General features: G+C 45.9%; 1 protein-coding gene across 1 annotated transcript in view; it reads right to left on the reverse strand.

The window, feature by feature from the left end:
- CHST13 (carbohydrate sulfotransferase 13) overlaps positions 1-15,458 on the reverse strand; it is a 69,746-nt gene extending 54,288 nt beyond the window's left edge. The window contains exon 1 of the mRNA XM_045022751.1: positions 15,218-15,458. Within this exon, the coding sequence (XP_044878686.1) occupies positions 15,218-15,311 (94 nt within the window). The 5' untranslated portion in view covers positions 15,312-15,458. The remainder of the gene's footprint in view (positions 1-15,217) is intronic.
- Between the last annotated feature and the right edge of the window lie 2,314 nt (positions 15,459-17,772).

Raw genomic sequence — 17,772 nt, forward strand, 5'->3', positions numbered from 1 at the left:
CGACACTGTCTGAAAAGGCTGGTATTAGGGGAGGGGTGGGAGCAGTAGGGGAGCGGAAAGAGAGACACACACAAGGGAGCAGACAGCTGGAAACTAGAACGGTTTTAAAAAATATGCAGGAAGAAGACACTTTTTTAATCTTAGATTTGACCTGAGCCGGGGAACCACTGTAGCTATGTCAAGATGTGGGTGTTGTGGTCATGCTTTTTTGCACGGATAAGGTGGCGGCAGTAGCATATCCCAGGTCAGCAATAAATGCAGTGGTAAAAGCCATCAGAAAAGAACCTGTCTTCTTGTTCAAGACAAATTAACCATATCAAATGCCAAAGCACTGGAGAGCTATAGGACAGGGATCGGCAACCTTTGGCCCTCGGCCCACACCACTTCCCGCAGCCCCCACTGACCTGGAGCGGCGAACCGCGGCCAGTGGGAGCCGCGATCGACCGAACCTGCGCACGCAGCAGGTAAACAAACTGGCCTGGCCCACCAGGGTGCTTACCCTGGCAGGCCACATGCCAAAGGTTGCCGATCCCTGCTATACAAGTGGCTTCTAGGCCAATGACGGGCAGTCAATACCACACTTCAGGAACTGCCTTTATGGCTCAGTGGTTTTCCTACATAAACAAAAATCCCAAAGGTTTCATGTACACATTCTAGGGCCTCCTGTAACAAGCCTGTGGGCCACAAACAGGAGACACCAACGAGTCTCCGACATCAGTTCTTTAGGCTCCACATACACAGGCCTTCATCCTTTGAGCTAAGACAAATCTCTGTTCCTTATAGTAACCATTAAGGGTTTTTTATCCTCAGTGAAATCCCAGTAACTAGAGGGCAACAGAGCTGCATAACGTGAGCAGGGCCGGCATTCTAGTCAACGGAGGGTAAGCAAGGCAGCTCTTCAGCGCATAGAACCAAGTTCGGAATTTGGCAGATCTTAGACTTATTCCAAGTGTCAGTTGGCCAGCAAGCCTTCAAAATGCCCAAGTTGTAAATGAGTGCCAGGGCAGGGTGAGCACAGAAAAGCCTTAATCTCCCCCAAACCCTACACCAAAGCACAGGTCTAAAAGCCACGGCCAACAGAAACTGTGGCAAGAGCACTGGTGGAGTGAAAAACTACAATATTTGCAACGCTAAGAAAGAAACTGTGACATAAAGCTGAGGGTTCACTCTGGTCAACCTACTAGTCAGCAAGTACAAAGACATACCCTGTATCTCAGGCTGTGGTTCTGTCAGTCTGCACTAGCCTTGGAGAGCTGGGCTGCTGAAGTATGTAGACTGGAACCCTCTGAGAAAAAGGCAAGTTGCTGGTGATTCAACAGAGCGACGGTGCTCCAGCACACTGCTAGATGGTGCTGTGCTTCTGGAGCTTCCAGTCTGCAGAGGAGTGCAAAACAGAGGCCCCTCTCGTTTGTGGTCACTCTGGGGTAGAGGTGTCAACCTCAGCGTCTTGACTAAACTCCACTTTGGATAATCACATACTGTCAGTCAGAACTCCCACTGCCGGCATGCAGTATTCTTTAGCACTTCCTCTCCTCAACTGCTCTGTAGGGAAGAAGGAACTGTTCTAATGGCTGCTGCTCCCTAGCCCAGAAGTGGCTGCATTCCAGGGGTAGATTATACGAGTTGAGCTGCTTTATGTAAAGTCTGTAAATACCTCAATGCTTGCAAAAGGGGCCGCTTCACTCATTAAGTTATGATCATATTCATACCAACTCTTAATAGTGGTCTCCAAGGAACAGGAGATTCAGCACATGTCATCTATGACACCAATGAACTGAAGTTTTGATTCAGGGGTTTCTGCACAGAGTCCTTCTTTCATCAAACACCTTTAGATGTGGCCCTGACTCTTCTCAGACGTGCTAGACAACCTCCTCATAGCATTCGGCCGTCTTCCCAAAATCATATAAAGGTTGCATTAGCTTTGTTCCCTAGGTTGTTGTTAATTATTTTAGAGCAATGCATCAACATTATTCCACAGCCTGGTAGATTTTCAATAAATCACAGGGAAGATGAGCTCAGCTGACCAATGGCCACCCAGGACTTCCAATAGCTCCCAACAGACAGGCTCTCAGCTCTCTCGCATACCTGCCTAACCTCAGGCTTTAGGCCAAGACTGATGTTTTGGCTGCATGGAGGGGCTTTCATTGGAGGCTACAGGATCACTACCAAGAAAGTGATATTAGACAGAAGACAGAGAATCCAGGCAGGCCATAAAGGAGACAATGCTAGATGTCTTGATTTCCACCACTGGCCTTTCTTCCCCTAGAGCACAACATAGGCTATTCTCCCCATTAGAAACAGATTTGATGGGTATTTGCTCTTTCAAATGGCACAGAGAAAACTGGGCAGGCAAGAAGCAAATGTGGTCCATTTTAGGCACCTACGTGGCGTACCCCCAAGGACTTCGGTGAAAGCAGGTATTTAGGAGGAGGTGAAGAAACAACAAGAACCCTCAACAGGCTCACCGTGGGATCGTCTCCAGCCTAGCGAGAGTTCTACAGAGTGTTCCACAAGCAGAGCCGACAGGGCATGCACAAACCAGCCAATATAAAGAATGGAGGTGAGAGAAGTAAACAGTTTAAAGCCCTGCAATTTTCCCAAGATGCTCTCTCCCAAGAGGCAGCGGGGAGATTTACTGTCAAAGAGTTAGCTGTACTTATACACGGGAACTTGGAAATGGGGGGGAGGAAACATTGCAGAATGGAGGGGAAAATACATCAGTATCAAGTTATCCTAACTAAACATGGGATCAAACCAAAGCCTCTGATCCAGACAGGTATCTGGACCTGAGTTTCATAGCAATATACTCGCTAAAGATAACAGATTATGATGCCCACAGTCAGCCTCCCTTTCCAGGGTGGGATCACATGCTAGAGGCTAGATCAGAGGTTTGGGAGTCAAGAACCCTGGGTTTTATTTCCAGCTGACTCCAAACCCTCTCCTGTACCCACTGAAGTCAATGGCAATGATTTCAATGCAAGTGGACTTGGCCTTGATTCTGCAAAGTGTTGAATGCCCTCAACTCCTAAGGAAGTCAGTGGGAAATAAATTGGGAAAATCCCTCCATGCCTTGTGGAGATAATACTTCCCTATCTGCAGGGTCATTGTAACAATTAACATTGGCATCATTCCTCCATCAAAAGGCCCTGTCCAAAATAAGTTAAATTATTATTACTGAATAGTTTCTGGTTCTGTGACATAGTACAGCAAACTGAAACCAAGGTTCACCTCTCCAGGGTGAGCTGCAAATGAGAGACACTGGTTAAGGGACCCTCCACGCACCATATAAATGTATTATTAAGCTGTGATGTATCAAATAAGAAGTTATAGACTCTCCCTTTCCATGCACAAGAGCACATTACCTGTGCTCTGTGTTGCCAACCTTTGCACTGCCAAGTGCAACTTATTTTGGACAGGGCCTTTTGATGGAGGAATGATGCCAATGTTAATTGTTACAATGACCCTGCAGATAGGGAAGTATCTCCACAAGGCATGGAGGGATTTGCCCAATTTATTGCCAATCTCCTACAGCCCTGTCTGTGCCAATTCTCATGCCTCCTGGGTTAAATGTGAGTATTGTACCCATCCAGAGTAGACTGTAAGATCCTTAGGAGAGGGACCACATCACAGAGTGTGCATATCACTTTGCAAACACAGGAAGGAGCAGCAGAAGTAATAAAATGAATCTGGCACTAAACTGCATTTTCATAGAATATTAGGTTTGGAAGGGACCTCAGGAGGTCATCTAGTCCAACCTGCTGCTCAAAGCAGGACCAATCCCCAGATAGATTTTTTGCCCCAGTTCCCCAAATGGCCCCCTCAAGGATTGAACTCACAACCCTGGGTTTAGCAGGCCAATGCTCAAACCACTGAGCTATCCCTCCCCCCTTTTAAAGAGAATTTTTTCACATCTACAAGTGTGCGCACCCCCAATTTGCACACACAACTGTTGATACACGTGTGCAGGCTGGGGCTGCAAATCTCAATTCACACGTGCATCCAGGGTTGGGTACACACAAAATCTCTCCCATTCGTGTGCCATGACTATTATTGTGCACACAACCCAAACCAATTTTGTGTATCAGCCCTTTCTATGTGCAAACCATGGCAACTGCATGCACAAATCACACCAATAACTGTTCGCCTATAGTATCTGAAAATCTGGTCTAATATTTTATTTTAATTTTTTAAAAATTCCAACAGCAAAAAAAATGTCAGCCCTGCCTTGGTGTGTGTTTAAAATGCACAAGCTGATGGCTGTCAGGGGACAACTAAAGACAGCTATTGTCGTTCACAACATGCGGCATCTTTTGCATGCTATGAATGGAAGAGTTGGACCCCAGACAAAGCTCAAGGGCCCAGTTTTTCCTGCCTTGCTTGGTATGTAGTCATCTACACCTGGGCAAAATGAGAGGCTAACCCTGCCATTCTGATCTGTAAGAATTTCTCACCCACTTTCCACCGGTGAATACGCTTACACAGGGTGCATAGCACGGGCGAATCAGGCTGTGGATGCAGATCTGAATTTCAGCTCTGAGCTTGTCTAGACTAAGGAGCAAATAACACGCGACAGATGTGTAGCCCTGTTGCTCAATACAGTACCGGAAGGCACTCGGAATATGCCTACGCTGCAATAAAAAACCCACAGCAGCAAGGCTGAGAGCCTGGGTAACTGCTCGGGCTGAAAGCCTAAGTAACTGCTTGGGCTGGAACCTGGGCTCCAAGAACCTCCCCCCTCACCAAGTTACAGAGCCCAGGCTCCAGCCCAAGCCTGAAACAGCTACACTGCTATTTTTTGCCCTGTAGCACAAGCCCCGTGTGAGCCTGCGACAGTTGCCCCAGACTCCTGTCGTGGGTCTTTTATTGCAGTGTAGACAGAACCTCAGATACTACAGTGACGGGCACAGTATAAGAACGTACGGTATATAGAACAGAAATTTGCACTGATGTAACTGCATTGCTATAGATACACTGGTGCAAATCCCAAATATAGACACTGCACCAGTGACTTACCCCTGCATTTGGGTAAGTATGTTGGTGCAAGCCCGGTCCTACACTGCTGCAGCACATCTAAACAGCATATCTCTGACCGTGCTTCACAAGGACCCATATCTGGTGGTGGTTCACAGCTGATTTGGGACGATCTCTAACTGCAGATGTTCAGTGAGACCTACCATCGGATTGGCTGATGGTCTGTAAGTGCATTTTAGTGAGAGGAATATGAGCATCTGTCCAGATGTGTTTAATAAACAGAGTCAAGCAAATAAAAGCCACCATTATAAACAGTTTGATAAGTTCTGGGGAGCGTTGTGCTTGCAGTGGGATTAAAACAAGAGTTGTAATGCTTAAAATATTCATGACAAATAGCAGCCAGGTAAGACCATTCAATCACATGATAAATTCCAGCTCCCATAACAGGTTCTGGGACTTCCTTCAGGGGAATTCTCCAAGCAGCAGCTGATGGAAAAGTGGTTTTAGTAATTTGGTTTTACAAATGAGAGAGACAGATGATTTGTCCATCAAGAGAGTATTCAGTTGCCAGCTTCAGACTGGCTGGCAGGACTGTGTTCTGGACAGGTGCATGGTTCTGCCTGAACTGGCCCAGCCTGTTGTCCTCACTGGATTATTCAGAAGCTCTTCCAAAAGCGGTGTTCAGCGCTGCCCCTGCTTGGGGTGTATTTCAGAGTCTGGTCTTTGTCATATTAAAGTGATGCGGAGGGAGGGGGCGCATGAAGCTCAGCTTTCTCTGCAGGGAGGGTGGCTTGAAAATTTTCCATCACACCTGGTTTTTGACAGAAAACTGGTTGTTTTACTAAATGAAACTTTTCACTAGAGTCTCTGCCTGCTGCGGAAAATGTTGACTTTTCATCGAAAAACCGAAAATAAAAAAAAACTCTTCCGTTTGGGGGGTTCTCTTTCTTATGTCACAAAAATGATTTTTTCCCCTTTCTTTTGAATTTAAAAAAAAAAAATCAAAAAAATGCTGACGTTGAAAAAGTTTCCACTAACAGAACTCCATTTTCCAAGCAGCTCTGCTATTAGGGCCTATCGTCTACCTTGCATGCTAAAAACTCCCACTGACTTCATGGGTGGGATTGACCCCATCCTGCTACCAAGACATAAGCAGGAATTACAGAATCAGTGCCCAGATCTGTCCACCAAGAGGGTTCCTTTTCTCTGGTTGAGCTTCCTGCTGTGTGGCTGGTAGGACAGCCATTTTCTCAAGACTCCTCAACTATGTGAAACTCCACAGATTTAAAGGTCATCAGGGACCATTTATGATCACTTAGTCTGGCCTCCGGCAAAGTTTCACTTGTGTTAGAAGTGAAGGCTGGAGGTGGTATGCCAGGGAGGGTTCTGCCTTTCTGTTTGTTTAATGTACCTCGCTCATCTGCACAGCCTTGGGGAACATCATCAGATTAAAGACACACGGTGACAAATTTTCCATACTGGCTCCATGGAGTGGCCAAATGATGACTGATGCCCGGGTGGTAGGTATATCGATTGCCAGGCATGGCTCTCCTCACTACAACTCGTACCATTTAGCCCAAAGGCTACTTCAATCCTTGTGATCTGGGCACATGTCCCAGCTAGCAGAGTTGCATTATCACACACATGACCACACCATCCAAAATAGGACTCTCCTACTTTGCTGTCCCGAATAGAGAGCTCTCTCCCCAACCACTTCCTCAGCTCCACCCAGGGGTTAAGGTAGATTAGAACAGTGCTTTTCAAGGAGGAGGGAGAACAGAGTTCCCTCTGCTTTTAGCCGGGGATGGAAATTTGTGCTCTCCTCACTCTCCCTTTCTCTAACCCTTGCCCTCATCAGAAAACAGCTGGGAGAAGGTACTGTGTGACTTGCAGGTCAGTAAATTTGGGCTCTGGCCAATCAATACCAGAAGTGAAACAGTCACAGGCCCCACGCTGGGAATGCCCTGCCTCCAGCCCCCCTCACCATTAGACATGAAGGCTGCTAGCTTGCTGGATCTCCACAAATGCAGTAATAAAATGCATACGTGAGGGATGAGGCTGTTTCAGAGAGACCCAGGGGCCCAACCTGAGTAAAAAGAGTGAACTAGCTAGCAGACATCATTCATGGGACGTAGCCCCACGCAGGGTGCACTGAATGAACCAAACCCTGGGATGAAAAAGGCCTGGACCAATATGGCAAAGTCCTCAGGATCACCATCTTCGGTTTCTTTTCTGCAGATTCAGAATAAACTTCCAGACAAGCGAAGTCTCACTCTTGTCCTCTCTCAAATCTCTTGCAATTATCAGAGACTGTCAGGAAACTGCACAAACCCAGGAGGGACTAGAAAGCATTCCACATGAAAGGACTGGCCCTCGAGAACATATGGACTTCATTACGGATCCATGTTCAAGTGCAGAGCCAGCCAGTGAGTCCACAAGAGTAGGTCACAGATTCTACGTTACATGCCTTCCTTTCAACACAAGCAAACGCAAGCGGTGTGTGGGAATTGGCATTCCAGACAGTGCTGTCTAATGCCTCTGCTGACATACTGAACTACTGTTTTAATAGTTCACTAGTATATTGCCTCTTACAGATCGGTTAGTGCCTCTCGGATTTTGTACAGCAGAAAACCAGAACATGAGCTGAAAAAACTCACACAGCTCATCTGTAACAAAAGCAAATGGATAAAAGCCCTGGAGGGTCCCTTATATTTTCACACCGGTGCCTGTCATGTTGCACAAACCAGAGGGAAGTCAGGGAGCACTTATCTGGCAGATTTGGAATTGGGTCCATCAGCTGCTAACAAGCTCTGATCAAGCAAGCCCTCTGTGCACAATTGGCTCCAATGGGACTTCCAAGCACAGAGAGTTTGCAGGACCAGGTTCAATACACAGGTGAGTAGCCAACCAGGGAAGAGAAGGCACAGCATGCATCTTTTGATGCTACTTGGGATTTTACTTGCATTCATTTGCTAGTGGATAGCAAAGACAAGAAAAGTTCAGCACTGCATTTTTTTAAAACAGAAAACAATGATGCAACCCCGAGTGGACATTTGGGGTAACTACAACACAATGGTTTGAGAAGTATTGGGTCGTTATGATGTATTCATTTCCCTGAATTATAATTAAAAACTAGGACAGAAACTCAGATCTTATTGAAGGCAATGGGAGTTTTACCATTATTTCAACAGCATCAGGATTTTACCCTAAATCTTGGAATGAAAAATAAACTTTAAAAAAAAAAATTAGCAGGGACATCTCTTGTTTCTTCATCTCTGTACAATAAGATCAGGAGTTGCTGAGTTCTGCAAAAAGCAATAAGAAATACCCCTGGCGAATGTAGGTGAGTACTGCTCATTATTAATAAAATAAATAATATCGGGAGGAGGGGTGAGGCGGGGTCCTAAGAAAACAGTCCTTTATTTTTGAAATACAACATTGGCAACCCTAGTCTAGTGGTTTGAGCAGACGGGGAAGGGGAGGGGATTGGGAGTGGGACCCATAAATCCTATTCTTAGCGCCGCTAAGGCCCCACTCCTGCAAATACTTTACACACATGCTTAACTTTAAGTACAAATAGCCCCATCTAAACCTAATCCAGGTGTAGCTGCAGATTTTGGGCCCAACTCTGTGTGGTCTTGGGCAAGTCACTTAACAGCTCTGTGCCTCAATTTCCCCCCAGTTGCAAGACTGGTGTAATAATATTTACTTATGTCACAGGGATGATGTAAAATATTATGTAAATAATCATCATGAAGCACTTTGAGCACCTCACCTGAAAAGCACTGGGGAAGAGCACAGTATTAATTTGTCATCGAGACATTTTAAAAAATATTAATTAAAACATGTTTCCCCACTCCCGCAGTCTTAGTGGCCAGGCCTGCAGTAGGGAATTTTAGGGGGGAAATTCCCACTGGTGCTACCACTAGTACAGCTAAACTGCTGGGCATTTTCCCACTGGGGACAAATCCAGAGTTGACTATGACAGCTCACTCTGGTCAAGATTTTCAAAAGTTAGGCACCCAAAATTGGGTGCCTAACTTGAGACACCTTAAAATGGCCTGGTTTTCAGAGGGCAGCTGCTCAGTACTCTTTAAAAAGTAGCCCCCTTTAAGGCACCTCAAGTTGGGGACCCAAAAATAGCTGCCCCCAACATCACTAGTCACCGCTGAAAATCTGGGCTTGAGTGACCTAGCGAGTGTACTGTCCTTTAGAGCCACTTTGCTCAAAGGAGATTGTGGGTTTATTAACTATGTACAAGGTAGGGGTGGGCCTGGACCAAATCTCCCCCGGATCCAAACTCTCCTGAATTTTGGGATCCTCCACATCGAGATCCAAATTTGGTGGCTTGGGCTGATATCTCACACAGTATAAACGCCACACTCACAAGGAGTCACAGCTGGTGTGAACAGCACTGGGAATTAGTTCTAAAGTCACACACCTCCCATGCCTTGAAAGCAGAAAACAAAAACTGAGCTCTTCTGTGATGAAAACACAACAGGTATGAGCAGGAAATAGGTTCATCTTATAGCTCCTGTGTCTTGATGAATCACTCAAACGAATGGCTGTTCCATTCTGGAAAATATTGAAATCCTATGGAATTCCTCTCCAGCCTCTTTTCCCACAAAATCTGCTTCCCATCAAGCTAGGATGCCCCTTTCAGTTGGTAATATAGGAAGGGAAAAGTGGTTGCATCTCCCTGACACTGAGCTGGAGTGGGGATCGTGATCAACTCTACCACACCGGGACTGCTTCTGCAGGTCTAACATGAGTAAAAAGTAGCAAAAAACCCCACACCGTTTTAATGGCTGCAATGTCAACAGCTGGGGCCAGGTGAATGCAGGGAGCAAGACAGGGCCCTTTTTCATGGGCACGTTTCAGAACAGAAGCTTTAAAGGAATGTCAGCTACCCTGCAAGTTGCACTTTCCCTTTCTTTTCTTAGGCATTATTTCCCAACCAGCTGTAAATGTTTATGGCCTATACAGTGTCAGAGTGTGTGCGACATCACGGCCCCTTCTGCCATTCCTTTCATTAACATTCAGGTCATTAGGAGATGTAATTGTGAATGCAATTCAAGGCTTTATAGGAGATGCAGGACCTAGGACACCAGACATAGAACTTAGTTGCTATTCTAGTGGAAAGAAATAGCTTTCCCTGAGCTTGCTGGGTGCCAAAAAAAGTCATGAGCTATATGCTGGTGTGCATGGGCAGCAGAAGTCCTAGTAAGGGCAGCAGGACCTGTGCACATGGATCAAGGGTGGTATAAGGCCCTGGTGTTGGCCTTCAAAGGCATCTTTGGGCGTTCAACAACTCACACTAACAGCTGGACTGAAAAGAATGCTAGAAAATGCAGGATCCTCTGCAGCTTTGGGTACTAAAGGGCTGATCTAGGAGAGAAAGACATAACAAGAACCAATGGCAAATTCAAATTATAAATAAGGCCCCAATTTTGCAACAGCAAGGGAGATTAACCACGGGAACAAACTCCCAAGGGAAGTGGTGGATTCTCTACCTCTGGATATCTTCAGATCAAGATTGGCTGCCTTTCTAGAAGAATGGTTTCATCAGACAAAGGTATTGGTCTCAATATGAGGGAATGTGGCTGAAGTTTAGTGGCCTGTGATATACAGGAGCTCGGAATAGATGCTAACACTCCCTTCTGGCATTAAATGCCATGACTGTATGAATACAGCACTTTGAATACATTAGCTGAACCAAACCCCAATCCTGCAAGGCACCAAGCACCCTGAACCACCACTGGAGTCTAGTAAACACGCGTGCAGGAGTCAAATGCACAGAGGAAAATCCTGACCGTTTTGCAGCCAGAGGGGGTTGGTAGTAGCTACATATGCATTTCACTAGGACTCCATAGCCCAGTGGGCCTTCACCACTCGACAGACACCAAAGGCAGAAATGGAAATGCCTTATGCACAAGGGGCCTGCTGGTTTCTCCACTCACTTATACCAGTGTAACCCCATTGGCTTGAATGGAGCTATTCCTGATTTACAACAGTTGGGGGAGAATCAGGCCCCGCAAAGTCATGTGTCCCTTACAAAGCTTTCTTCAGAGACCTGTCTCTTTTACATAGGAAATATTCAAATTCATGTGGGATGGAGCGGCCATTTGTTTAACCACTTTGGAGACTGCGGATGTCACACAAAACCTAAAACATTCCTCAGTGTGGAAAATGCCAACACAGTGAAGGTTAATGCAAATTGCAAACCCATAGATTCCTCTGCAGGACTGTTTGATCAGCTGGTCTCACGCCTCCCCTGGTTTTACTGAAGTTTCAGTCCTCACAGAGACAGAGGCCACCACAATGCACCGTGCACTCCCTGTTTCTTCCTCTGTTCAAGCAGCCCCAGCTCTCTGTACTGCATTAAATGGCCCGGTATAGCCTAGTATTCCCCTCCTCCCATGTCCCCAAATTTCCCACTGGTGGTAGCAATGGCTGGAGGTTCAGTGTACACAAGGTGCCTGCAGCCACCAGCCGTTCACTCAGAGCAAGTCTAAAGGACACAGTGCTGGAGTTAAATAGCACAATGGTAAAAACCCAAGCACCCGCTGGAGCCTACTCCACACTAGCACTCCCACTGTTGCGATCACCGGGGAAGCTGCAGTAGGGTTGGCTCTGATGGGAAATGTTGGGTGGACAAAGCTCATGGGGACACAGCCAATGAGGCACAAGCTCAGCAAAAGCTGGAGGAGAAAAATAGAGGATCAGATTCTGATGTTGTTATACCAGGGTCAATCCAAGACCTCACTGGACAGACACCAACGTAACTAAGATCAGAATCTAGCTCAGAAAGTGCGATAGATTCCCACACTAAACGTTTATTTAAAGATGTTTTACAAAGAGTTACGTCTGCAGTTTTGTAATTCTGGCTAATGACAAATGTGTTACCAAGTTTAATATCGGATGCATCCTCTCCCCATGACAAAGACTAAGGTCCAGATCCTGCTCTCAGTCAGACACATGTAAATCTGGAGTGGCTCCGCTGAAGTCAGTGAGTTATGCTGGCTTTACACTGATGTAACTGCAAGTAGGATTCAGCCATACAAGCCTGATTCTGCTTCCACTGAGGATAACAGGGATTTTGCATTTGACTTCGACAGAAACAAGTTTGATCCCTGTATCCTGCACTAGCAAGGGGGATGGATAGTGGTCAAAGGCCTTGTTTACATGGAAACTGGAAATGAAATAATCAAATCAATGGTAATGCAGCAGGACAGACAAAAAAAAGCAAATACAGTATAGTACTGTGTTAAACGTAAGCTATGAAAAAAATAAAAGGGAAAGCAGCATTTTTCTTCTGCATAGTAAAGTTTCAAAGCTGTGGTAATTCAATGTTCAGTTGTAAAACTTTTGAAAGAACCATAATGTTTTGTTCAGAGTTAGGAACATTTCAGAGTTACGAACAACCTCTATTCCCGAGGTGTTGGCAACTCTGAGGTTCTATATATGTTAGTATAAGTCTGTTCGTCAACTCTGACTTTGAAATAAGAGGGCCCTATTTCAATATGACTTGTTATTTCAGAGCAAGCTGCTCCACACAGAGGCATATTTAAAGGTGGGAATTTTACTGATTTAGTTATTTCTCTTCCATGCAGATCAAGCCCTTTAAGGGCTTGTCTACATCTAACAAGATGATCGTTTGTCTCCCTCAGTCTCTCACAAGTTTAAGACTTGATTCCGGCTCAAATGATGGGAGAATCAATATGTGCCTTTAGCACTGATCGATCAGTTACAATTTACACACTTTAGCTTTCATGTGAAATACAATCTGAAGAACCTAGCTTCGCAACAATGGAAAAAGCAGTTGATTGCTCCAAGGGGATTTGTGGGTCTACTTCTTGCTCTGCAATGCTTTTTTGTAATACTAGAAACACAACTTAAAGAGCCATTAAAAAAAACAAAACAAAAAAAACACTCACACTTCTGTCTGAAATTCTTTACTTACTATTGCTACAAATAACACCTAAAATCTAGGTGATAAATCTCAATTTTATCTCAACTAAGAGAAAACGGTATTTTTCAGCTTGTTTGCTTTCTCCATTTGACAGCACTCACTCTACATAGGGAAAGGGAGCTGCAAAACCACAAGAACTGAGGAAGGACAAGGAGGGGCAGCTGTAATACTGGAAACTACCCTTAAATCTCATGATTTCAGATGACGCATGTGTCCCTGTGATTCATTCAATAGTCAGGAGCGATGACCATTTATACCAGCTGAGGATTTGCCCCTAAATCTTTACCTGCAAAGAAATCTCATTTTATATGAAATATGCTCATCTAGGAGGCCTCTCAAAAATGATACTTTTTCTGAATTAAGGGCATGTTCCTTGCACTGAGGGTACTTAATTTCCAACAAACTCAACAGGAGGCACTCAGCACCTCACCGGCATGGGTTCCAGATATGTAATTTAATTATCTCATTCCAATGCAGTTGTAGTGATTCTGTCACTGAGGTTGATTGCCTGAACCAGCAAATGCTTTTGCTGATGTTTAACTTTAACCCTGTGAGCAATCCCGTTCAGATCAATACTGGGACTACTCATAGGATTAAAGTTAAGCATGTGCATAAATGTCTTCAGGATCAGGGCCCATGAAGGCATCCTCCTATTTTAAAACTACAGTAAAATCATGTAACAGACCAGATTCTCCTCTCAATTACACCAGTTCAATTCCAGTGAAATTAATATGAAATTTGGCCCTCTCTCTGTTGGATGAATAGATACTTAACGGATCCATTGCAGCATTTTTCTACTGAATGTTCCAAATATCAAAAACATACCGCAGATATTAGTTTTAAAATATACATTAATAGAAAACTGAATGCAGTTTTCCAGGACTGCACAGCTCATTTAGTAAACTTCTAAAATAAGCATAACAAACACACAAATCTAATACATTTTCAAAGCAGACATTTGGCTAACAAGTTCTGTATTTTTATTTTCAAGAAAAAAAAAGAGTATTAAAGTGATGGAATAACTACTATAAAATGGAAATTACATCTCATTTAGTCCAGAGTGGTAAAAATCTAACAACTTCTTTTCAATAAGTATTTTGAATTTGAGGCTATAACTTTAAAAGCACCCTTGATTAATCTCCGCTGTTATCAGAAGACATCCGTGCATTGTTAAACTATGGGAATTACCTAATATCATCCCTCTGGAAATAGGAAGCAATTCCTTTTTCAAGAAAAGAGCAGAAAGCAGGCAGTGAAACTTCTCATCCTTTTAGTATAACACTGTTTATTTTCTAGTTCTGCTAGTATAGAATCTTCTCCCCAAGCACAAGGTATTACTGACAGCAGACATTAAAGATATTCCTTTCCATAGTGGGACACAATTTAACTGGGTTTTTTGATGCACTTCAATGGGTCTAGGTGTGATATATGACACCTGTCTGAGACCTGTTCCATTATTTCACCTTTGTTAGTCTGTATCACAGCATTAAAATCTGCACTCGGTATTTGAATTAAAATGTCTTTAGATTGGTGTGTTCCTTGACTTCATCAAATCTACTCTACTACAGGCAACCATCTGGGGACAGATCCAAAAAAAGTTTGTTTGTTTTTTGAAATGGACATTTGAATATGTGAAATTCATATATAACAACGCTCATTGCATTTTACTTCCCCTTACAAACAAGATACAAAGTGAAGGTAAATGATTTCAGCTGAAAAATACATAAACGCCAAGTGTATTCGCCAGGGAGTTTTCATTGATTCGGCATAAGCAGGACTTTCTGCTAAGCTGGCGTTTGCTAACTGCACGTACCGTCTCTGTACGTCTGCCCCTCAGCACACAACGAAGTGCATGAACCTAACTGCACCCAGCTGAACGCCTGAACCAAAGGGCTCGGTTCCGATTTCAGAGCCAGCCAGGAGGTTCGCTCATCTCGAGGGAGTTGCTCCGGATTTAGGGTCCCGCTCTCCTTGAAGTCGGGGGAGTCTCTCCATTGATTTCAGCGAGAGTCGGATCAGCCCGTTTACGGCGGTAACCCCCACAGCTGCCTGTGGCCCCCGCGGTCTCGGAGCCGGGCACTTTGCTCCCTTTAACACGCCGATGGCTCCTGGCAACAGAGCAGCTGAAACTTGGGCAAACTCAGCCCCGCGCCCGCAGCTTTGCCGGGCGCGGGTCCGATCGTCCCCCGGGCGGGGGAAAGCCGGGCCCGCCCGCCGGCAGGAGCGGCAGTGCCGGGAGAGCGGGCAGGCTGGGGTCGGCGCCCGGTCACTCACCTGGGTTCAGGCTGCTCTGGAAGTAGAAAATGACCAGGAGGAAAGAGCCCAGACAAGTGGCCAGGACCATGCGCTGCACCCGGCTTTTCCTCATGCTGGCGCCGGGCAAAGCCCGCGCGGGGGGTCCCCTCGGGGCAGCGGGCGGGCAGCGAGCTGCTCTGGCTGCCGCGGCTGCAGCAGGGCATGGCCCGGCCCGGGGTGCGCTGGAACCCGCGCCCCGCCCGCCTCTCCGCCGCGGCCGCCGCTGCTGCCCCGGGGCAAAGGGAAACCTCGCTCCCCACACACACCCCGGGCTCTACTAACCCGCCCGCAGCGGGGGGAGGGCCCGCGCACACCTGGGAAAGCCCCGCTCCTGCAAGCCCCCGCCCCGCTCCCTTCCCGCCAGCCGCGTTCGGCAAAGGCCCGGCCCGCCGCCGGGGGTTTCCCAGCCCGCGAGGCGCGCTCGCCCGGCTCGGTTAGGGGGACCGCTGGCAGCGCCCCCCCCCCAGCGCGCTGCATGGACCCGTCCGGCTGAGTTACGGACCCGCCCGCTCTCGCGCCTGGGTCCCGAAGTTGCGGGGTTGGGACTGGCCGCGCTCCAGCTGGAGGCTCTGCGGGGGAAGCGGCACGTGGAAGGGACGGGACCCGACCCCCCCCCCCCCGACTCTGTGCAGTGATCGCCCCGGCCGGGGGGGGATCTGGCCCCACGTGTGTTTTGTTCAGAAAGATCCGTTTGCAGCTCCCAGCGCGGGGTCCTGGCGCAGACCTCAGCTCGCTGTCCGCTTTTGGAGGCGGTTCAGCGATTCATTCAGCTCAGAAATCTCACCCTGTTGCCGGGCTTGTCTCACTGCGTTATACAACTCCAGCAGCCCGGCCAAACGCCGCCTGTGCTTGCCTATAGCACCCAGTGCAATGGGCCCCGAATCTCAGTTGGCGCCTAAAAGTGCCATTGTAACACACATAACAATCAGACAATTGAAGGCTGGTCAGTGTTACCTACTAGTCACCTGGGAGTGGAAACAAGGCTGTAGTTTCTGAGCTGCAAACCGATGCGGAGGAAAGTCCTGATCCCCCACCCCAAATTGCTATTGTCATTAAATCACAATTGTTTCCAATAACATTACACATTTAAACCATTCCCCCCGCCCCTATATATGGGCCTAAAATAACCGGGAGCAATCAAAGAGCTATGAATAATTCCAGCGACTTAAAAGTTTTCTAATTGCATTCCTCAACTTGTGAAATACCCATAAGAAGGGACATACTGCATCAGACCAAAGGTCCCTCTAGCCCAGTATCCTGTCTTTTGATAGTGGCCAATGCCAGGCACCCCAGAGGGAATGAACAGAACAGGTAATCCTCAGGTGATCCATCCCCTGTTGCCCACAAGCAATACCTGGCTTTCAGATTTTGTGTCTTCATATTTTCTAGTTTAAGGCTGGCCTTATGGAAATATCCTGCAGAATTTAACACAGAATGAGACCCTTTTCTGTGGAGTCACTAAATCAACCTATGGAGTTCTATAGAAAAGACATAATTCTCTATTAAATTCTGTAAGTTTTTAGAAAAATGTCTATAATAATCTATTGCTTTCATCTGTATTAAATAAGAGGGGAAATACACAGAGAACTTTTTCCTTTCTCCCTTTCCTTAAGATTTCTGATCAAAGTAATATTACAAACACGGCTATATGCAGGGATGTTGTAGCCTTGTCACTACCAGGATATTAGAGAGACAAGGTGAGTGAGGTAATATCTTTTATTGGACCAACTTCTGCTGGTGAGAGAGATAACCTTTTGAGCTTACACAGAGCTCAAAAGCTTGTCTCTCTCACCAACAGAAGTTGGTCCAATAAAAGATATTACCTCACCCATACTGTCTCTCTAAACATGGATACCGAAATAAAATGCAGGATTTTTCTTTCCAAACAGGGGGCAAATGAGAACAAATTAAAGAGTGAAAGGCTTAGAATAATTTATTTTTCTGTTGCAAGCATGAAAAACAGCAGTTGAGCAGGCATTTGTTAGGAGTAATAATAGGTGATTTCGGTACCAGGCAAACTGGTTGAAACTATAGTAAAGAACAAAATTGTCAGACACGTAGATGAACATTATTTGTTGGGGAAGAGTCAACATGGTTTTAGTAGAGGGAAATCATGCCTCACCAATCTACTAGAATTCTTTGAGGGGGTCAACAAGCATGCGGACAAAGGGGATACAGTGCATATAGTGTACTTAGATTTTCAGAAAGACTTTGACAAGGTCCCTCACCAAAGGCTCTTAAGCAAAGTAAGCTGTCATGGGATAAAAGGGAAGGTCCTCTCATGGATTGGTAACAGGCTAAAAGATAGGAAACAAAGGGTAGGAATAAATGGTCAGTTTTCAGAATGGAGAGAGGTAAATAGTGGTGTTCCCCAGGGGTCTGTACTGGGACCAGTCCTATTCATCATATTCATAAATGATCTGGGAAAAGGGTTGAGCATTCTTTAAAGCAACCAAACAGCAACCTTACCTCTCCATTTCATTAAAGAGATGTACCGACAAGCTCTGAATGGGAGACTTGTCCAGTTCTTGAGC

Source organism: Mauremys mutica, chromosome 7, assembly GCF_020497125.1.
Source record: "Mauremys mutica isolate MM-2020 ecotype Southern chromosome 7, ASM2049712v1, whole genome shotgun sequence".
Taxonomy (NCBI): Eukaryota; Metazoa; Chordata; order Testudines; family Geoemydidae; genus Mauremys; species Mauremys mutica.